Source organism: Fundulus heteroclitus, chromosome 18 (assembly GCF_011125445.2).
Source record: "Fundulus heteroclitus isolate FHET01 chromosome 18, MU-UCD_Fhet_4.1, whole genome shotgun sequence".
Taxonomy (NCBI): Eukaryota; Metazoa; Chordata; class Actinopteri; order Cyprinodontiformes; family Fundulidae; genus Fundulus; species Fundulus heteroclitus.
The window spans coordinates 17,767,921-17,790,976 of record NC_046378.1 but is presented as its reverse complement, the minus strand read 5'-3'; the positions used below and the strand labels follow the sequence as shown (position 1 = coordinate 17,790,976).

The 23,056-nt window shown below is 41.2% G+C and overlaps 1 protein-coding gene across 2 annotated transcripts in view; it reads right to left on the bottom strand.

Moving 5' to 3' along the window:
• The window catches only part of LOC105936459 (solute carrier organic anion transporter family member 1C1), a 51,692-nt gene that overhangs the window by 8,424 nt on the left and 20,212 nt on the right, over positions 1-23,056 (bottom strand). For both annotated transcript variants that reach the window (XM_036149621.1, XM_036149622.1), the window contains exons 3-12: positions 17,262-17,403; positions 11,978-12,110; positions 10,611-10,732; positions 10,383-10,529; positions 9,337-9,435; positions 3,769-4,017; positions 3,469-3,633; positions 1,965-2,160; positions 1,596-1,761; positions 1,215-1,387 (exon numbers count right to left, since the gene is read on the bottom strand). In XM_036149621.1, coding sequence (XP_036005514.1) covers positions 1,215-1,387; positions 1,596-1,761; positions 1,965-2,160; positions 3,469-3,633; positions 3,769-4,017; positions 9,337-9,435; positions 10,383-10,529; positions 10,611-10,732; positions 11,978-12,110; positions 17,262-17,403 — 1,592 coding nt within the window. The remainder of the gene's footprint in view (positions 1-1,214; positions 1,388-1,595; positions 1,762-1,964; positions 2,161-3,468; positions 3,634-3,768; positions 4,018-9,336; positions 9,436-10,382; positions 10,530-10,610; positions 10,733-11,977; positions 12,111-17,261; positions 17,404-23,056) is intronic.

Here is a 23,056-nt window from a genome sequence, read left to right as displayed (position 1 = left end):
AACTGTCTGTTTTACGACAAACTAATTAGAATTGTGTGGGTATTTCTGTTGGAAATGAAATTTACATCTGGATTTAGTTCTTTTTTTTTTATAACAGCACACAATTTCTTTATTTTTCCTCAGCACTGAGTATTCTCTTCTAGGATTTTTCCTCATCATTGAATAATTATGCAGTTTTCATTAACACTGGTTCCATTAACAGGGTGAGTCCCTTTCCCTCAAAATTTCAGGGCATCCATATTTTTTCCATTGAGGCTGAGTAATCACATGTTGTTGTTGTTTCCTTCATATTGAGTGATTCCATATTGTTTCTTAACACTGAGGGATGCCACATTTTTTACAACACTAAGTGATTCCACGTTTTCTTCCCAGGAGAAAGAAGAAGACAAAGACTGCTGGATAGGTGTTGAAACGTTTTTAGAGAGAACTGAGCGAAATAACTGAAAATTTGCACAGGCATCTTCTACCCAGATGATATGTAATTCCTCAATTTTCCATCAGCATAGTGGGATTCTATTTATTTATTTATTTTTGTCAATGTTGTATAGTTCATCATGTTTTCCCTAACATGGAGTTGGTCCATAATTTGTCCTCACCCATTGTGTGATTTCCTTTTTTTCTTCTTCAAAAAGCCATAATTAAACAAAGTGTAATACTTATATATCTATATATATAAGTATTTTATATATAATATATATATATATATATATATATATATATATATATATATATATATATATATATATATATATATATATATATATATATATAATACTATATAACTATATATATAGTATATATATATATAGTATATATATAGTTATGTATATTTTTAAAGCAAGACTTTTCAGTTTTTACATCAAATAGTCTTCTATCTTATCCAGTCCTTGTTTATTTTGTTTGTTTGTTTGTTTGCTACAAAGTAAAAAGTAGTCTATCACAGGGCATCACAGGCAAGACAACCATACAGACACCTTAGGGCCGTTTGGAGGGACGGGTAAACCTAACGGTCATGTTTTTGGACTGTGGGAGAAAGCTGGAGTACCCAAAAGAAAACCCACATATGTACAGGGAGAACATGCAAACTCCCTGCAGAAAAACGACAGGCCATTCTCACTGCAAGGCAACCATGCGCAGCCTGCTAAATGAAACCACTGACTGAAGAGCCTCACAGATTAGTGATTCCATGTCTATTTGCCCGATTTGAATCTGACCTGATGAGAAACATGTAGCCTGGAGTCCCACCAAGCGAGATGATGAAGGACGTGATGACAGAGAGAGCTAGGAAGTATGGGAACATCCTGTCGCAGTCGTCCTTGTCGGGGCACTGACCTGTACCGGCTGTAAAGTTAACAGCCACACCGACACAGCTACAGTTAGAGAAGACCTGGAGAGACACGCGCAGTCACACATAAAGCAGGACAAAAACACAGTGATATGCACATGGCAATACAAACTAAATAGGAACAGTGAAGGCGGTGATAGCACAGCTCTTGGTTTTGTCCGTTTGATTTGTCCTCCGAAGTGCAGTTGAGCCTAAATGTACTCTCAAGTTGCTCTACACACAATTTCACGTAGAAAGTGTGAAAACTCACTGTGTTTTTCCCTGAGCCTGTGGAAGTGGTGCAACCGGCTAGACATGGAGAGACATATGTGATGCCATTCTGCCCACAGACTGGGTCCCACTCGCTCGATGAACAAAAGCAGTCTGAGTTGCAGGGCATGAAAAGTGAGTGTTTGTCATAAGACACGGCGTCCAGGCTGGAAGACGGAGAACAGAAACCAAGTTTATGTTTATGGAAACATGGTAACCAAAGTTGAATTTACGCTGTGGTCGCACGTGTGGATTTTCCTAAATAAACATTTGGTTAAATGCCCAGTGTCCTGTTTTACTTCAACAAATTGACTGGCCTACAGCTCCTCCAGAAATGTGGAGAATGTGCTGACAGATATTTGTGACTTACTTGTTGTATGACACCGTCACTCCAGCTACTTTGGCGTTTTCGCAGCTCATTGCGAAAAAGAACATGGATAGGACGTATCCAATCAAGGAGGTGCAAAAAGCAAACTTTGCTGCTCCCATGATGTTCAGTTTCAGCCTCTTCATCAGCAGACCACCAGAAAACATCCCCAGGGCCACAGCCGGGATATTGATCACACCTAAAAATGATAATCGATTATTATTTTATATGGAACTTTTAGAAGAAAACTTTGACTACCCAAGTAGCCTTGAAAAAAAATAGATTATTATTTTAATCTCTGATACCTCCATTTACCATCAGAGCAAAGAGGCTGACTTTGATCTGTTCACGTCATTAACTTTGGTCACTGATTTTGCATTCTCTTTCATATGCATCCAGTTCGGTCAGCGCAGTCAATCTCCCGTAATGAGACTGGATGAGCCGAGATGTTTTCCTTTTCTTCTCTGAACTTCATTAAGTATTTTATTTCATGTGCAGAGCAGTTCTCATATTCACAAAGCTGCAGCAGTTGCTGTCATGGCAGCTGGTAGATCGAACTAGAACACACAGCTAAGCCCAAATAATTTATATCCTTGACAGATTTAGATTCGAAATTGTTTTTTCACTCAAATAAGAATTATGTTTATATCCCTTATCAATAATCTGCAGTATCAAAAAAAATGTATTGGCCTTACAGCAATCAAATAACAGTGTTAATTGCTGACCAGCTTTTGCATGTTTCCAATGGCTTTTTGACATTTTATTCTTGCCATTGCACTTTCAGCTCTTAAGGGTTCTGAAGACCTCCTTGCAATCACCTTAATCTCTTGTTCCTGTGCAAAATGGGAACTAAAAGTATGTACAAGTTTCTTGAAATGGGTGTATTTGTCCTTGACTTGAGCGGGTTAATAAGAGGATGCCAATGGAATTAGCATTTTGACCCCTAAAATTAGTTAATTTGATATACTGCACTTGAAGTAAGATAATGGTGATAAATTGTTCCTATTTTAAATGCAAAAATCTTATTCCATTGGCACATGATCAAAATTTATATGCCCAAATCAAGGACAAATAAACTCATCTCAAAGAAAATTGTACTTTTAGTTCTCTTTCTGCAGATCAGATACACTTCTGACCACTGGCTTGGACACAAAAAACATTAATATTGCTCCCAGTTAGAACAAACATGTTGGAAATAGACAATTTTAGAGTAACCTAAAACTGATCCTAGGGCTGTATGGTTAGTAACACTGCTTCCTTGCAGCTAAGACAGTCCTGGGTTTAAATCCCAAGCATGGGTTTTTTCTGCATGCAAACTCCATGCAGAAAGACCCCTGCGTCTTTCTGCATGGGTCAGATCCCATGGTTACCTTGCTAAAAGAGAACCATGGGAAATGTATCAGTGAGATTTACTTCTGCTACAGATACACTTTCCTTCTCGGTTCGGTTTCCCCAGTTGTAATCAGCTACCAAGTACAATTAATATTTCCTACGGCATGCACCGTACCCATGAGAAAGTTAGCTTTGGAGGCAGATTGCCTGAAATGCTGCTCGATGTATTTGGGCTTGTACGTGACCATGCCAATGAGAGAGTTCAGCTGGATGACTACCACATACAGGTAGATCACATACACAGGGTGTCCCAGTAGAGTTCGCAGGGTTGGAATAAAGTCTGTGAAGAAGCAGATCATGTTATTTTTAAAAGCATATATAGACAGCAGCAACAACAATTAAAAACAGCTGACAGGAAGAACTTAACAATTTTAGATGTTATTAGTATCAGCAAAAACAATCTGTCCATCTGCACCTTTAGCCATTTCTGTAAAGCTGGTGTGTTCCTCTGCTTGATACTTGTACTTAGGATGAGGAGCATCTTTGGTGAAACTTGCTTCCTCCTGAAGGCCCTTCTTTGGGACCCTGGAACCAGCTTTGGGCAGAGACCGAGGCAGAAACCAGAACGGGATGGCAGAGAGCAGGGTTATAACTCCGGCTATGAGGTAGCCCAGCCACCAGGCACCCACCCACCGGGCATCTGCTGGTGTAATGGTGATGCTCTCTATGTTGGGGACACACAAGAGGTATGTAATGTTAAAGCTAAACAAGTTTGAATGTTTAGGATACACTGAATTTAAGCCGTTTGTTAAACAACTTTCTAAAGACCTGTTGAATTCTGTGCACCATCTACTGTATTTGCATAAAGGACAAAATCTTATGCAGCATTATAAAATTTGTGAAGTCTTTTTTTTCCTCTTTTAAACATCTCATTCACATGTACTCTCTCCTTCAGGGAGTGCAATGTGCTGGAGGGGGGATGTGAAGGAGGGAGGACAGCGCAAACTCAGCCTGGGTGTTTATTGTCCTATGTAGCCTGAAAGTTGTTCAAATGTTTGTGTGGGTGTAGCATATTTTTTCTTCTGGCTTCGGGGTGGGTAGGCAGCCTTGAGTGGCTCCAGGTCTGGCTCCTGTCTTGGTTCTGGTTCGGTACAATTCTCAATACTGATTCTGTCTGGAGGTCAAGTGGTCAGTATGGTTCTGGTGGGGCGGCTGACTGGAGTTGTTTCGGAGGGGGGGTGGTCATGGTTTCTTGTTGGGTTCAGGCTCTGGCTGTATGAGCTCTCCCTGCAGGGCTACCGGGTCGGGGTGCACCCTGGGGGGGCTTTTTGCTCCCCACCCCTCTTCAGCCCTCCCAGTTTTAAATGTGCTTGAGAACAACATGCAACAACAAAACATTTGGGGAGGCAGAGGCAGACTTGGAGTCTTTTTTTACATTGTTGTTCTCTGACTACCAGGGGTCTGGGCTGGAGTTGGGTCTTGTGGGTCAGTTAGCTGGTGCTCTCCACGTGAATGGGGTGTGGGGTTCTGACATGGAGGGATGGGTTGGGCAGTGTGCGGCCCCTGTGGGGGCGTGTGGGGGAGGCATGGCCGGCTGGGTTGGGCTCTGGTTGGCTGGCTCATTCAAATTCTTTTGGCGCCATCTCTGGATGGAGGGATTCGAGGATTGCTGGGGCTAGGATCGGGGACGGGGGTTGGGGTATGGCGTGGGTTTGCCCAGGTTGGGGCGATGCTCTACCCTGGTCTCAGTCTGTGGCTCAGGTGGCCTGCTGTCCTCCATCCTAGTAATGGGGATCACTTCCTGGGTCTGGGGACAGGACGCCCCTCTGAGATATTGGTACCTGGACCTGGGAGTATAGGATGTGTGTGAAAGTGTGTGTACAGCGTCTATTCTCATGCATGATTGTGAGCGTTTGCATGTGTGGGCATTAGGGTGGGAACTTGTGAATGTGACTGCGTGCCTATAATTATGTGCCGCCCCCCTCTCAGGTCTCGACTAAGTGCTGTAAATGGGCAAGCCCCCCACACACACACACACACTTTTCTCTTTGTCACCTGAGAAAAGGTGACAAAAAGGGAGAGAAGGTGACAAAAAAGAGCTGAGGAAAGCTCTATTTTTGGAAAGGAATGAGCCAGCAAACACCCGAACACCCAGCCCCACACATTGAGAACTACAAGCACACCAACAGGTCAACCTTTAAAAAAGTTTAGATTGTATGTTTTGATTGGATAGCAGTGGGGTGACGTGGGTTTTAAGAATTAAACAATGCAAGAATCTGCTAGAACAAATAAAAGAAAGTGTTTCTCTTTACTTGTCGATTGTTAGGGTATTTATAAGTATCAGCGTAATAACATTTAATGACAATCTAAATTGTTGTATTGTACCAAAGATCAAGAAAGATATTTTACTAACGATGACTCTGTTATTAAAGCATTTGTCAGTATAATAACACTTAATGACATATTTGCAACTAGTCCTACTTCTTCAACTTTACATGAGGGAAGGGAAAATATTAATGACACAATTAACATGGCCTCATGGCAGCCAAAGTTGAGACCAATCACGTATGACAGTGTAATGTAATTTTAACACATATATCTACATAACCTTTTAAAGGTTTATAATTAGACCTGTAATGACATATTTATGATGGATTATGACTTCTTGGCTAATATCAAAATGTCAGAACAAAGACATTTTAAACAATGTCAACTTTGCATTAAAAGTGTCATAGTTTACTGAATGGCACTTAATGACAACAGTCATAAACATTCATAAAGACTCCTTCATGTCCATGACAGATGTTATGTCATGTTTATGACAGTGTAATGTCAGTGTTATGGACACCCCTTCAAATAAAATATTACCAAATGTTTTCCATTTAAGTGGGACCTTTTTAGAGTAAAATGTTACGTTGTTTGAACATTGCAGTGATATCAGTTACAACTGGTCAATATTTTCCTCTTTTTTTTCTGTCTTGTCCATGGTTAAAATTCTCCAACCATGTTTTTGTCAGCTTAAGCAACCCAGCCAGACAAAAAATACACACATAGTAACCAAAGAACCACCTGGATAGCTTACACTGTTTGCTCTGAAGGCTTGTCAAGCACAAGGGTAGTCTCATTGGTTACCAAGTTACAACAGAGCCCCACAAAGAGTCTGGATGTTTTTTAAATCAAATATACCAGCAGACAATAAAGGCTTCTGAGGGGCTTTGCACTTGATATTCATCTTTTTTATCTAAACACACTGTACATATTGACCCTGAAATCTTACTTTTATGCAAGTGAAAATTACATTTTCAGTGTTCACTATAAGCTGTTTTTCCTCTCATTCAAGTAACTGTTATTTGTATTTAAATAAACTTTTATTCTTTCTCTATTTTCTTTAATCAAAATTCAGAATTTCTTTATTAGTCTCCCTTGTGAGAAATTATTTCTGGACCAGTTGCAATCACAACAAATAGTTCACAACATAAAAGGTTATAATGTCCACTAAATAAGTTTACTCTTTTAAAAAGTCATTAAACACTTGTCAAAATATCAACATCCAATCATCTTTGCACACATACTACTGTGTCACAAACCATTCTTATTCAAAACTATTTGTCAACAGGCTCTCAGGGGCCTCCTGTATTCCAGCTCATCTCTCTTCCTTCAATAATGAGGTTGATGGACAGAGGGATGAATTAATTTTTAAATAGGTTGTGTTTGCAGATTGGAGCCCTGTTCCGTCTTACTAATTTCAATATAATGTACTCAGGGCTCAAAACGTGCCGTATCCAACATCTTGTCATCCTCTTTCCTGAGAGGAAAGTTTTGAGGTGACCACAGTGAGTGCGTGCCGATGATTTTACCTGCAGTCTTAGCCAGATTGTTGATCTGAGATGGGCATTTTACTGTTAATTATCCAAACAGAGGTTTTTTTTTTTCAATTATCCAAACCAGCTGGTTTATGCAGTATCGAAGAACGTATTATATTGTTGCTTTGTAAAATATTAACACAATGTCTTTAGAGACAGCAAACAGTCGGAGACTCCTGATGAAATGAAGGTGCTGATGAATCTGCTCAAAGAAATGATGCTTTCGTGCCTTTCAATAAAGTTTCATACTGAGCTTCAAAATAGAGGAGCAGATAGTCTTGAATTTTTAAAGCTTCAGCCCTTTGTTCCCATTTGCCACTGTTTGAAATGCTGGCTGTGACTTGCCCAGGGAGTCTTGCCTGCTGACTGCATCCCATTCAAAAACCCTGAACAGGATTAGGTGGGTTGACAAAAAGATGCCTTTCTTCCTGCCTCTGTTGCACCTGTTGTTCCTGCCTTCTTCAATCTGCCCCCTCCCTGCACTCTATTTGATTGTTGCATGCAGAAAGCTTTGTCCTTCAGCTGGCCTCCTCTATCAGCTAACTGGCATTGATCCTGTACACCTGTTCTGAGTTGTGAATTGTGCCCCCGCCGCCCACTGCTGAATCTGATAACAAGGTGCATTGGTTTTATGAATGAAAGGGCCTTCTTCAACAGGAGAGATTAGACCAGTAATGATAAGACGAGGCCAGGTATGCTAACCACATTGACAGTCATTTCTCAGCGTTAATAGCACCAAGGGTATAGGGAGTAAACATGTGAAAGCCATTTCTTGACATTCCTTTTTCCAAAAAACGTTTTCCAAGACGGGGTGCCACCTTTCACAGGTTCTTCTCCTGTCCTTTTAATCACAGAAAAGGCAGTTGTGCCTCTCCTTGTCAAAAAGACTTGTCAAAGCATCTTTTGGGAAAAACAAAACTAGCCTTTTAACTGTTATGTTAGCGGCATGGCAAACTTGTTCCCTGTAAATATGTGATGGTTTAAGGCAAAATGGGCCCTCATGTACATTTTTAGGGCCTTATAATTATTCTGAAAAAATGGTCTTGCTTAGACCTGTTGTTAATTTTACAGTCTTGACTGTAAGGGTCACTGGGCAGCCGGAAAGTAAACTTTTTTTTCTTCAGGGAGTTCCCTTTATTTAGCTGCGTCGACTTTAAAGAGCTTCCCTATCCATGCTGAAGCAAAACATCCCACAGCATTATGCTGCCACCGCCTTGGGTTAGCTTGGGGTTGGTGCTTTTACGATGGAGTGGAGTGTTAGTTTTTCACTTCCTAAAGAGTTTGAGCCAAAAACATACTCTTTCTATGCAGGGGTGGACAACATGGACTAATGGTTTAATCATGAGATGTGTTGGTATTTATTGTGATGCCAATAAAAGGCATGATAAAAAAAGTACTCATTACTTCTTTTCTGTCTTTTTTCAGTAACTGAATGGCAAAGCACCACAAACACTGCTCTAAAAAAAACACACCCTTTTTCAAATTGGACTCCTCCACAAACCTGTTGCCCAAAGAGGTGTGATTCTTATCAGTAAACTGCATTAAATGATTTTATCAAATATTTTGATGCTACCATGAAACCTTCAATGGAGAAATGGTGAAAAACAAGTCAGACAACAGGGTCAATTTTCAGGGTTTTCAAACATTATTAATTATAATTTATATGATTCCCATGTTCAGATGATGGATCGAACGGTTTTGTGAGATGTTTTTTTTTAATAACCTAACTTTGGTTTAGACTTCATCTCTGACCTTTCTCCAGCATTCCTTGGTCTTCATGATCCTACTTGTTCACTAATGTTCTCCAACAAACCTCTGAGGCCCTCACAGAACAGTTGTATTTATACTGAGAATAAATTATACAGCTAGAATCTCTATGGGCTGGAGTGGCTGAATACAAATGCAAACCACACTTTTTATATTTCTTGAAAAAAATATTGAAAGAGAAATGATTACGTCTCATTCTTCTACTAGACAAATATTTACGTTGAGTTGGTCTATCAAATAAAATACCACTAAAATATGTTCATGTTTGCAACTGGAAGATGAAAAAGTTAAAGGCATATCAATAAACTTAAGGATTACTTTTAAAACAGAGTTTAGTGTTCACTCAGTTAAACTCCTGAAATATTGGTCCGGTCTAGAACATTTGCCCTATATGTAAATAGGCTCATACTCACCCATCGTCACAAACCCGATATCCACATAGATCTTGGCGCAAAGGGAGCCTAACAGGTATCCAAACACAGGCCCAATGACAGAGATGGTCTGCACACAGCCTAGGTTAATAAAAAATATAGAAAAACTATTCAGAGCTGCAACCAAGTGAGAAAAATGTGTGAATAGAAATTGTTTTATTACATATTACACATATTAGCTTACTCTGCATGTACAATAAGCTTAAACCCTTTTGTCAAATCCTAATTTGTGTGCAACACATCTGCTGACTCAGGATGTTCTTTTTCAGTAATACACATAATCTGCTGCCGTAGAACACGGGAGATTTATCGCTGTGATTGTATTCCTGGAAATAAACAAAAAAACTTTGTTGCCCATGGTAGGGATTTCTGCAAGCACAGCAGTTTTTTTTTTTTTTTTTTTTTTTTTTAATTACAGCGCTTTAAAGAAAACACTGTTCACTGTTATGCCACTTTCAAAGACTTTTCTAAGAATACATTTAAAAATAATGGCGTACTACAGCATAATTGTTGATGAATTTGAAGTATTAAAATAACGATCCACCACTGATTTGGATGATCTAATAAACCTGTACACTTTCTCTGAAGTGTGTGCCGATGACTTTTAATTTGCTTCGACTTGGGTGTGGATCATGAACACCAGGCTGCGCTCCATCCATATTTTTACACACAAATGGGCTTCTAATTAGACGTAAGTTAACCACAAAAAGGGGATGGCTTGATTTAGAAACAATGTAACTGATTTGATTAGCATATACAGTAGTTTTCAATAATTCAGAATATTATTGAGAATTCATTTAATTTCAGTAACTCAATTCACCAGGGGAAACACAGATCAACACAGACTAATGATGTTTTAAAGCATTTTGTTTCTGTTAATTATATATTTTTTCCTACCTCCACCTTTGATAAACCACATTGCCTTTTGTGTTTTTGTGTTGCCTTTTGTAGATCTAGTGTGTAAAACTGTTGGAATAAAGGTGCCTGAGTTTCTGTCACTTATGTCTACAGGCGTAGGCTTTTCTTACCGACATAAAGTGCAGCATTCTCCTCTGTAGCGAAATCATCTATGTAAGAGATCCCCAGTGGCTGAACAGGTGTCTCCCCAATCCCCCGCAAGACATTGCCCAGGAGCACATATATCCACATTGATAAGTTGGACTCGCCTTCACAGCCTGGAATGAATGAGTTAAAAAGAGATATCTAATTAAGAAAATAGCGCCTTTTTGCTTTGGCTGTGCATTGTGAAAACCGACCTGTGGACGGCACTTGAGGTGATCTACCAGTTTGTGTCAGGTCCTCTGGTAAATCCCCCCGACAGGGGGATGAGTTCTGCGTCGAGTTCATCACCCATCTCACCGATGTTTCATACTCATAGCTGTGCACAAAGATATGTGCAGGTCAAGGGCAGAGAAGTTTAGATATACAATTAAGCCCAAATTATTTAGACCTTTGGTTGATAGACAAAAAAATTTAACCCTTGATCATTGCAAGTTTGTTTGTCAGTTTATTTGCCTTGATTACGTGTAATGTGAACTGTAATGTGAACCGGAGTAGCCAAAGAGAAATTTCGCCGCTGTGACAAATAAAATATTCTTGATTTAAAATGTTTTTTGTTTTTTGAAACTGCTCGTTTTACAGACACCAACAAATATTTACTTTTTGTCAAAAAGCAGCTGGATATTCGTTTCTTTTCTTGTACTTGGACTGTTTTTAGAAGCGGTAGAGACCCAAATGGAAGTGCAAAAACTTGCAAAAAGTGACACCCCCCCCCCCATAGGTCACCTTTAAATGAAAACAATTTGAAATCTCAGTTACAGGTGTTTTTGAATAAATTTGGGTATAATGGTAACCACCATTTATCCCAAATTGTGAGCTTCACACATTGCTGCAAGAAAGTTTTATAACAAGGGTCATCCACAAAATTTGCGTGAAGGTAATTTTTTTTCAATCCTTTTGTTGATAATTTTATTGAGTGGGGTGTTTCTTTTTCCTTAATTTTTTATGTTATTGATTTAGCATTTTTTGTTATTTACTACACTGCAGATAAAATATAATTACTGGTAAATAACAAAAAAGTCCTTAAAATAGCAAATCAATTAATCAATCAATCAATCTTTATTGTCAACTACAATCTGCATTGTAATCGAAATTACAGTTTCAGTACAACCGTCGTCGGAGGAACGGTTCACTGAGGCCTTGCGTGCCAAAAGAGCGCAGCCGTTAATGCTAAATAGGGTAATAATTACTGTAGCTTTTAAATTGAAATAAAAATTTTAACATAAGTATTTTGAGTTACATAGCACTGATGCCATAAAGAAACAGTTTCTTTGGAAGTTATGTGTCCATCTTTTGGATTTGGGCTGTGGCTGAGCATATACTGCTCTACACTTGATCCAATCCAAGTTGAATAATGATTTTTGATGAACAGCTGAGATGTATATGGCTGCCTATTGACAATCAGCCTTTTATAAACTAACAAGCCAAAGAGGAAATGATTTGCCCTGACAGAAAAAAGTTATAAAAACAAGAACTTCCCCACCAATAAAAAGAAGAGATTGACAAAGTTGTGGATGCATTTCTACATCCTCATCTGACCCAGAGTAAACAGTTTTTCACTTACCGTCCAATGATGAAGTGGGGCAAAGCGATGATGAAGGTGCCAAAAGACATCAGTAAGCATCCCAAACCAATAATTTTTGGCCTATGAAGTTTGGCACCAAAGTAACTGACGAAAGCTATCACCAACAAATTACCTGTGGGGAATAAAGTCGGGATCGTCACTGAAAACATTCATGCAGTGGCAATTAAATTTTTTTACAACTTTAATGCAACAGTATTTGGTTTTAGGAATATCTATATCATTATTGCCTCAACCTATGTCTAAAAACATATTTGCAATCATCCTTGGACAAGTAAAATGTTTAATATATATAACAGGACTGGGTAAACTGATATATTATTATTTTTCATGAAATAGAAAGACCCAACTGACACCATTACTATTATTTTGGGAAGACATTGAAATTGTTGTTTTCAAATGTGATCTTACATCTCAAAGATTTTTATATTTGAAAATCAAAAGGAAGTAAAGGTCATATCAATTCAAAATTAACTTTGTGTATATATACTAGCATGAAAAATCTCCATGGTAAAAGACAGAAAGGTAGTTCAGAAAGATACACTTGCACCACACAATCTAAACCAGTTTCTTATTGTACAGGATTATATTACGAAATGGTATCACAGCTTTCCATTAACTTCCTACCAGTAATGCATGTGCGTATTATGTGAAGTGCATTAGAAACTGTGAAATTCTAAAGCAATATATGAGTAATTATATGTGAATTTCATTTAAGAGAATTAAGTCAAAAGTTAGTTTCTTTAACCCTGGTAACAGGGTTGTCCAGAACAAAATGCAGATTATTATTTTGTTTGCTGCCAACACTTTTGTTACATGTTGAGATATATTATTAACAAGAACAAGCCATGCAATATTTGCTCACTATAGTAAATAGAGTTGTAATTTGAGCTCATATGGCAGATCTCTCATTACAAATCTGCCCTTTGTCCACTTCATTATTCCTATCCCCCCCAATCCCCTTCCCACACCCACCCCCTCACCCCCCCCCCCCCCCCCCCCAACTGCCCCCTGCTTGATTATCCTCTGTTCTTACTTGAGATTTCCTTTCCTTTTCTCTTCATGCTCCCCTGCTCTATCTCTATGTTACCCTGGCAACAGTGCTATGGAAAAAGCTTGTTGCCTAGGCCACATGAGAGAAGCTGTTTTTACGAGAGATGGAGCAATGGAGGTAAAGAGAATCAAGACATTTAGCTATGACTTAATCTAACGTGCCATCACCAACCTCTTCTTTGGCAGACGAACACAGGAGGAAAAACATATAATTGTAGACCACTTTCAACACCTGTGGTACAACCATGGGTCCAGACTGTTGGCGTTAAAACAACTGATTTATCTTCCTTGACCCACATTAAATTGCGTTTGATCTCACTAAATATGATTTTTTTTTTTTTAGAAACAAAGAGCTATAGCTAGAGCTAGAGCTGAGAACATGTAAGGGAACATGAAATGGTTGTGCTTAGTTTTAAATGATATCAACATTTTAAGGCCATGGATTTAGATCCACTTGTACCTTGGGTCACAGAGTTGTTGTTGCTTCTGTTCACAGCTCAATGTTATTTACATAAAAACTTATAGCAAAAGTGCATAAGATGATCTAATTCATTTTATTTTAACATGCATATTTCAACATGTATTATTCTAACAATATCAAAGGAGCAATAAGTAATTTGGACACCTAGTGTTTCAAATCGGAACAACACATTCACAACAGCCTGCCCCTGACAACAGCATATGGCGTTTCCTCAACGGTCCATTCCTGCTGTGAAACCCCACTGAATTTTTACCTACACAGGTTAGGTTTATAATGTTGTATTCTGTTCTATTTCTGGTCTGCTTCTCTTACTGGCTTCTATGTTTGTAGGCTGCTACCCTTTTTTGCCAACATAAAATACCAAATGTGTCGCTCTGTTTTGGGAACCCTGAGAACTTTTCATAAGATTGGCTCAGGAACCAGGAAGTAAACATGGGCTAAACTCTGCACTGAAATAGTTTGGGAACGTGCCTCTAATTTTGAAAGGAAAAAACTTGACTAAGACATTGTTGATGGAGAGGACCGACTGTTTAGAGGGAATGTTACTTCCATCCCGGGTGACAAATAAGAATAATTTTGGTTCATTTTACAGAAAATGTCCAACTTATTGCTCCCTTAAAGTTACTTTTTAACATTTCGATGGCTTGTTACTGCACAGAACATTCTATCTTTTTACAGTTCTTCTCTCTTCAGATAGAGTAACGATGGGAGTCTAACAAGCTGTTATCGGTTAATTAGTAGGCCTTTTTGTTAGGGTAGCCACTATCTGGCCAGTTGCTTATGGTTTACCAACTGTAGATTAAAAACAATCTTACTGTAGTAAGAATGATAGGTGGTGCTCCCTTTAGTTTCCACACCAGTTCTGCCTGTGTTTTTAACAGCTGAAAATATTTCCACAGCCATATTTTGCTTTTTTTGCAGCAAAAATGTAGCAGCTTTCTTTCAGTCAGCTGACCAGTCTTAACCTGACAACAGCCAGATGCATGTCTCGCTCCGCCTAGCTCCACTCACATACATCTGGGACATCGCCCATTGAAAGTGATTTCCCCAACCAAATTTATGGTCTGGCCAATCAGGACGCAGGGCGGGTGTTTCCTGGATGTGACGTAGCGGAGAAGCGACCGTGAGATTCCAACAACAATGGCTGCTCGCGTCGAGGAAGCAAGCGTTAGCATTGATGCTGCTATTTCTTCTGTGTTGTCCAATCTACCTAATATTGTTTCATTAAAAGAACATCAGAGAACCGCTCAGAAGGCTTTTGTTGGTGGAAACCATGTTTTCGCCCTTCTCCCGACCGGATTTGGCAAGCGGTTAGCCAGTAACGAGCGGTTAGCCGCTAGCGCGAACCATATTAGGAGGCCTTTAGTCCTCAACGCGGCCCGCCGGGATCGACTCCGACCCGTGGCGCTTTGCCACCTGTCTCCCCCCCCCCCGCCTTCCTGTCAGCTCACTGTCAATAAAACGCATGCCACTAGAGCTGCAAACGCATCGCTCTCATCAGCGTCACGGGTTAGCTTCAGTGTGAGTGGTTGAAATAGCACGTCGATAAAGATGACAGACAAGTGGCTTATCCAATCATATGCAAGAATTTTTGATAAGCCCCAGCCTTCAATAAAGGCAATTCTTATGGCGGTGTCCCAGATGTATGTGAGAGGAGCTAGGCGGAGCGAGACATGCATCTGGCTGTTGTCAGGTTAGACCAGTCTAGCACAACAAGGAGTTAAGGAGGGGGAGTGTTGCAAAATTCTGCCACACAAATAGCCAGAGAAAATTTCTCATGGCAAATGTTACTCTGGCTCTTTCTCTGTCATCTCATGAAAAAAAGCAGCAAGTTTTAAAAACCTTTGTTTACTGTGATACCGGTAAGTGGCCCATGCTGGTCCCCTGACAGATTGTGGAGTTTCACGGTTGTATGGAAAGCAGAGCAGCTAACCCACCCAAGGCTCAAGGTGTCAGTCAGCCGTGTATCATGACTATAAAAACAGGAACCACATGAACTTTTCTCCTTTTAAAGACTGTTTAGAAAAAAATGATTGAAGAATTAAGAGCTTTTTGTATCAGTCTTAAAATCTTACAACATTCTTAGGGAAGAATGCAGCAGTGTAAAACTCAAATATCTGCTTGGTTTATCAAGATAATGTCTGGATCCCCAAGTCTTCTGTAATTTTTTAGGTTCCTGGGGGTCATGCAGTTCTGTTTTGGTTTGCACCCTTTAGTATTGTTAATCTATAGATTCTTGTTTCTGTCAGTAGTTAGTTTTCGGTTCTTTAAGATGTTAGTAGGTTATTTGTGTTTCTGTTTTATTCCTGTCTGCTCATCCTAGGTTTAGTTAAGATATTCCCTCATGTCTGGTCATTCATCATGTTTTCCTGTTAAATTCAGTTTATTGCCCTCGCTCTCCTTCAGCCTAATTACCTTTTTACTCCTCTCACCTGTGCTAATTTGTTCCACCTGCTGTTCTTTCCGGCTCCTCCCCTATAAAGTCTGTCAGTTCAGGTCCTCAGTCATGCTACCCTGTTCTGGTCAGCTCATGTTTGCTTCCTGGTCCTAGCTCTCCTCTGCCAAGACTGTGCGTTACATTTACTTAAATAAATCACTGGTGACATCATCATCATGTGACTCCCAAGTATTTGTCTTGATTCTGGTCCAACATCCACAATGCGAAACCTGTCAGATATTGCTTAGTTGCAAATTGTGCCAGCGTTTGTGCACCTAAATCCTGGCACATTGTTTTCAAATTCCCGCTGGCTTTGACCAGTGAGTGGAAGTTAAAAATAGATATAATTCAGTCAGAACTATCAGTTCATATTTGGTTCAGTATGTCATTTGTCACTGTGCAAAACGTTTCGGATAAGATTTAAGCTTTATTACGGGATAGTTTTGTTTTTACTCTAATATCTTACTAGAGAACATGTAAGTAATTTGAATTGAGTTTAAACAGAACTTTTGAATTGAAAATCTTTTTTTTTAAACGTAAAAAAAAAAAAATGTCACAGGGTTTGCCTTTTAAAACAGTTGTTTCATAATCTCCTCGGTTTCTTTGGTTCCTGAAGGATCAGCCCAGTTCAAACTGGATTGTCAGTGTCTTGCAGCTATAGTTTCAAAATCACACTTCTGAGTGGCATTTTCTTGTAGTTGTGAAAGTGAGTAAAAGTTTAACAAAATTCAATCCATGTATGATAACATCAAATAAAATGATAAAAAATGGCGACATTTTAGACAGTTTTATCTATTTCCAGAGTATTTTATACCTTTTATTTTTGCCCTGAGTACATATTCTTTTCATTTGATAACCCCCAGTGGACGTTCTCACTGTGAATAAATGATAAATGTGAGAGAAAGGCCGCTTGGAGCTGATTCGCATGTCTAGATCAAAGCTAGTAAATGTCAGCTGATGTGTCTGCCACAAATAGCATCACTGAGAGGGGGGGGGGGCATATGAGGGAGTTGTGTTGAAAGAATAATCTTACAGATTCTAGGCTATGGCTGTGCATGTCTTTGATGCCTGCTTATTATGTTCTTGTTCTAGATTATGACTCACCACACACCAACACACCCCTGTGTCTTTTTCTTGGAAACCTGATTAATCCTTTATCTGCAGTCTGAATATCTGAATGATCCATTCACATTTTTTTCTCAGAAAAAAAAAACCCCAACAGAAAAGTACATGGGGAACATGGCAGTAGGAAATGTAACAACAAAATAACACCAGTGACAGCCAGGCCCACTCACCTATCTCAAAGCTCCCATCAATGACTCCTATTAGGTAGCTGGGGATGTCAAAGCGCCTTTCCAGCTGAGTTATTGTGCTCTTCATGTAGCTCCCCGACAAAGCTTTTGCAAAATAGGCAAATGATAATGCTACCAAAAACATCTGGACAATTGAAAGAGAGGGGGAAATAAGAGAAAGGATTTACATTAGTATGAATCCAAGGGAACGCTGGAGATAGGCACCAGCAACCCCCGCGACCCCATGAGGGATTAAGCGGTTCGGAAAATGGATGGATGGATGGATGAATCCAAGGATAAAAGAAGCCAAGGCAGTGTTTTTAGCTAATTAGCTATTTTAAAGTGTTATGTTTTTGTCTTTTTACAAACAGTAAAAAAAGAAGAATCTATTTCAGACCATTGGGACTGCAACATTGTATCAGCCACTACTCGTTTTGAACTTACCTTAGCCATGCAAAATTAATTACTATTGAAACCCTTTATGGCCTAAATAAATTGAAAGAAAATTTACTTTCAGAATTTTAGCCTAAACAAAGGTCGGGTTATACTGAAAGGCAAACAACCACATTAAATCTGTTATTAAATTACCCTATGGTCATCTTAAAAACATTGCTTGAATAAAGCATTTCTTGATCAGTTGGGTCACAAATGAGTGCATGCCTTTATTTTTACATTATTGTTATGGTGTTTTTATCGGTCTTTATTTAAAATTAATGCAACAGCTGCAGCTTATCCAAAATGCTGCAGCCAGAATTCTGACCAAGACCAGAAAATGTCTCATATCTCATAGATGGCAGCATTTAGTTTCAGTTTTAGTCAGCACTCATATCTGAAAATATGTTCTCACTAAACCATGTTTTAGATACAAGCCCAGTATCGATGGGGAATTCCTCAAATGACATCAAATCGCTACATTTAGAACAGGCAGTGCGCCTACGTCGCAGCCATCTTGTGGTCGGACAAGCTGTGTAGAGTGGTGAAGCAGAGCTTTGTCCCGAATATTGCATCAGCAAAGATAATAGTAACAACGAAACACTGCTGCTTGGAGTCTGCCGGAGGACTCTCGATATGGTCATCGTGACCAAATGAAAGGAGTTTTTTCCCTTTCCTAAAACCCGAAAGAATGCCAAGAAATGCCATGTTGGATAAGAGCGTGTAAGCAGGAGGGCTTTACAGTTCAGCTGTAACTTTATTCAATGTTTATTTGATCACAAGGGATCTGTCTTATATGACCCATTCATGCAGTTCTATGTGATAAATCTTCAGTTTTAACCCCCTAATTGAACGATAATTTAACGACCCTTTTCTTTTTCTCTAACAAAAATAAAACATCTCTATTTTCATGTGTAGATGGTTGGAAATGAGACAGAGCGGACTGGATTTGCGATTCCAACATGGGGGGCACAGAGTCTGGTGTGGATAAAGGCCGGTTCACACGGCAGGATTCTTAGCCCGATTTTTGCTCTGATCCCACTTCCGAGAGGCGCCAATTATCGGCGTGTCTCTTAAAATAATCTAAAGAGAATTTCCTGCTGTGTATGGTGTGTTAAGAGTGATCGGGTCTGCTCGATGGAACGTAGGGACCGCTCCGACCTCAAGATTTCCCGTCTGACATCTGAATGATCTTAAGCGAAATCTGTTTGTGTACGGTGTCTTGTGCTTGTCGTCTGACCGAACACCACTCACTGTATGACCAAACCTGTTTTGTGGTGTCTCTCAGGCTTTGAAAATCTGCCGACTGTTTTAAAATTCTGCCATGTGAACCAGCCTTAACTCGTTTGGCACAACAGTGAACGTTAGGTGGAATGTTTAGGTTTTTATTTTTGCTCGGGAGAACACTGCAAGTGGCTTGGCTAGGCCTAGCTCACATAATGCTGGAACGTGTAAGCTACCACACAGCCCAGCCATACTTCTAGCAAAAGAAAACCATCCCTTTCCACTAATACAGCTTTCTTTCTGCCAACTTTCAGGCCACTACATTTCAACCAACGTCTCAGTTGTTTAACGCTGTGCTTCTTGACTGAAGCATGTTGACATGGATAAAGCTTTTTGTGACATCAAGAAAGGAAAAGCCAATTCACCCTTTTTTCCAATTTATATCCCTATTTTGTTCTCCAAGATGACTTCATATCCTATGTGAGTAACAATGGTGTTGTTTTGTTATAACACTTCTTGGCTTGGCATGGGAAGTCCATAAAATATATAATGGTCAAGGGCAAGACTGTACTTGGTACCAGGTCACCTTGGTCCAAGGTGACTGGTTTTGTAACCACATCAACAGACCTGTCTTTAATACTCTGGTGGAAAGTACTCACTTTACCAGAATTCTGCTATCAAGGAACAATGAAATCCAACATTTCATTATTTTAGATAGAAAGAACTAAAAAATAGTTTTTAGTATAACTAAATGCATCCTTTTAGATGGAATATGGTATGACTTCACAAACCATCTCTCTGTATTGTTCTCCAGCCTTCTGTTTACAAAGCCAGTCTGGCCACGCATGTACATGTGAACAGTTGCCACTCGGGACTTAGCCCCTCCCTGCCCATAATATGCCACCACTGCATTCACCTGCAGACAATCATAACCTCCTATTACCACAAACAAACAGCAGTCTTTGGGAAGTTGTCAGAAAAGGAAAGAGAACAACAAGCATAATCATTGGCCTTGTATTTCCAAGGTGGAGAACATTTCCAAAGCAGAAGCAGCACCCAGTTTGACTCTGAGCTAACTTTTCTCCTCCAGGCAGGTTAGTAAAAGCATAAAGTCACATGTTTGTTTTTGTTGGTACTGCAGTCTTGTTAGACGTGTATAGCTATGTTGATTTGCTTCATTGTAGTGCTACAATTGTGGCATGTGGGTTAATTGTTTGAGTTTGACCAACAAAGGGCCAGGCGTGTTATAAGAGGTTAGCTAACACAGTAAGCATTGTTTAATGCCCGGTGGGCTTGTGAGTGGCCAACCATGATCCTTGTGTACATTCAGGGCATTCTTTTTTGACAAAAAATGTAAAGTTGAAAAGGATAATTGGTCTGGTGTTTAGATTTGGAGGTAGAGAGAGGCGTAACCTGTCACACATCTTGCTTTGGTCTACAGACAGCTCTCAGCAGTGCACCTAGTGTTGAAATTTCGCTTATTGCTCTTTTAAATACCTAGGCAGGAGTGAAAAATGAGAAATGAGATTTTGAGTAGCTTAGACTGTGTCTTCACAGATCTGCCCATAAAAATCAATCAGACAGCCGCAGCTGATCAAGAATGCTGCTGCTCACGAGCGTAAAAACCAGAAGATAGAGCACATCACCCCAGGTCTAAGTCTTTACACTGACTCCCTGTAGCTCAGAGAATAGACTTTAAAATACTTCTGTTAGTTTATACAGCCCTGAACGGCTTAGCACCAAAATACATTAAAGACCTGTTGTTGTTGCATCAACCCTTCAGACCACTAAAGTCTTCTGGTTCTGGTCTACTCTGCATACCCAGAACCAAACATGGAGAAGCAGCATTCAGCTTCTATGCTCCACAAATCTGGAACAAATTTCCAGTTCCTTTGAATCAAGACTAAAAAAATCCACCTGTTTGGAGTTGCTTTCGGCCCATAATAACAAGAACATTGACCAACATATTTGATGTGTATTGATGTTTTCACCTGATACAATTCAGTGTTTGTTCCTGGTATCACAACCGTTGACCGCCATGCATTTGATTGTGTTATGTTTCGTCCGTCCGTCCGTCCGTTGTCTTCCGCTTATCCGGGGTCGGGTCGCGGGGGTAGCAGCTTCAGTAGGGAGGCCCAGACGTCCCTCTCCCCAGCCACTTGGGCCAGCTCCTCAGGAGGAACCCCAAGGCGTTCCCAGGCCAGCCGGGAGACATAGTCCCTCCAGCGTGTCCTGGGTCTTCCTCTGGGCCTCCTCCCGGTGGGACGTGCCCGGAACACCTCACCAGGGAGGCGTCCAGGAGGCATCCTAACCAGATGCCCGAGCCACCTCAACTGGCTCCTCTCAACGTGGAGGAGCAGCAGCTCTACTCTGAGTCCTCCCCGGATGACTGAGCTCCTCACCCTATCTCTAAGGGAGAGCCCAGACACACTACGGAGAAAACTCATTTCAGCCGCTTGTATCCGGGATCTCGTTCTTTCGGTCACGACCCAAAGCTCGTGACCATAGATGAGGGTAGGAATGTAGATCGACCGGTAAATCGAGAGCTTCGCCTTTTGGCTCAGCTCTCTATTCACCACAACGGATCGGTACAGCGCCCGCTTCACAGCAGACGCTGCACCAATCCGCCTGTCGATCTCCCGCTCCATCTTCCCCCCATTCGTGAACAAGACCCCAAGATACTTGAACTCCTCCACTAGGGGCAGGACATCCTCCCCAACCCGGAGAAGGCACTCTACCCTTTTCCGGTTCAAGACCATGGTCTCGGATTTGGAGGCACAGATTTTCATCCCGGCCGCTTCGCACTCGGCTGCGAACCGCTCCAGTGAGAGCTGTAGATCACGCCTTGATGAAGCCAATAGGACCACGTCATCCGCGAATAGCAGAGACGCAATCCTAAGGCCACCAAAGCGGATCCCCTCAACACCTTGGCTGCGCCTAGAAATTCTGTCCATAAAAGTTATGAACAGAATCGGTGACAAAGGGCAGCCTTGGCGGAGTCCAACTCTCACCGGAAACGAGTCCGACTTACTGCCGGCAATGCGGAGCAGACTCTGACACCGGTCGTACAGAGACCTGACAGCCCTTATTAAAGGGTCCGGTACTCCATACTCCCGGAGTACCCCCCACAGGATCCCCCGGGGGACACGGTCGAATGCCTTCTCCAGATCCACAAAACACATGTAGACTGGTTGGGCAAACTCCCATGCCCCCTCAAGAATCCTGCTGAGGGTATAGAGCTGGTCCAGTGTTCCACGGCCAGGACGAAAACCACACTGCTCTTCCTGAATCCGAGATTTGACTATCCGACGGACCCTCCTTTCCAGAACCCCTGAATAGACCTTACCAGGGAGGCTTAAGAGTGTGATTCCTCTGTAGTTGGAACACACCCTCCGGTCCCCCTTTTTAAATAGGGGGACCACCACCCCAGTCTGCCAATCCAGGGGAACTGCCCCCGATGTCCACGCAATGTTGCAGAGCCGCGTTAACCAACACAGCCCCACAACATCCAGAGCCTTAAGGTACTCAGGGCGAATCTCATCCACCCCCGGAGCCTTGCCACCGAGGAGCTTTTTAACAACCTCGGCAACCTCAGCACCAGAGATGGGAGAACCCGACCCAGAGTCCTCAGGCTCTGCTTCCTCAATGGAAGACGTGTTGGTGGGATTAAGGAGGTCTTCGAAGTATTCCGCCCACCGACGCACGACGTCCCGAGTCGAGGTCAGCAGCACACCACCCCCACTGTAAACAGTGTTGGTGCTGCACTGCTTCCCCCTCCTGAGACGCCGGATGGTGGACCAGAATCGCTTCGAAGCCGTACGGAAGTCTTTCTCCATGGCCTCTCCGAACTCTTCCCACGCCCAAGTTTTTGCCTCGGTGACCAGCCGAGCCGCCTGCCGCTTCGACTGCCGGTACACATCAGCTGCTTCCGGAGTCCCACAGGCCAAAAAAGCCCGATAGGACTCCTTCTTCAGCTTGACGGCTTCCCTCACCGCTGGTGTCCACCAGCGGGTTCGAGGGTTGCCGCCACGACATGCACCGACAACCTTGCAGCCACAGCTCCGACTAGCCGCCTCAGCAATAGAGGCGTGGAACATGGTCCATTCAGACTCAATGTCCCCCGCCTCCCTCGGGACGTGTTT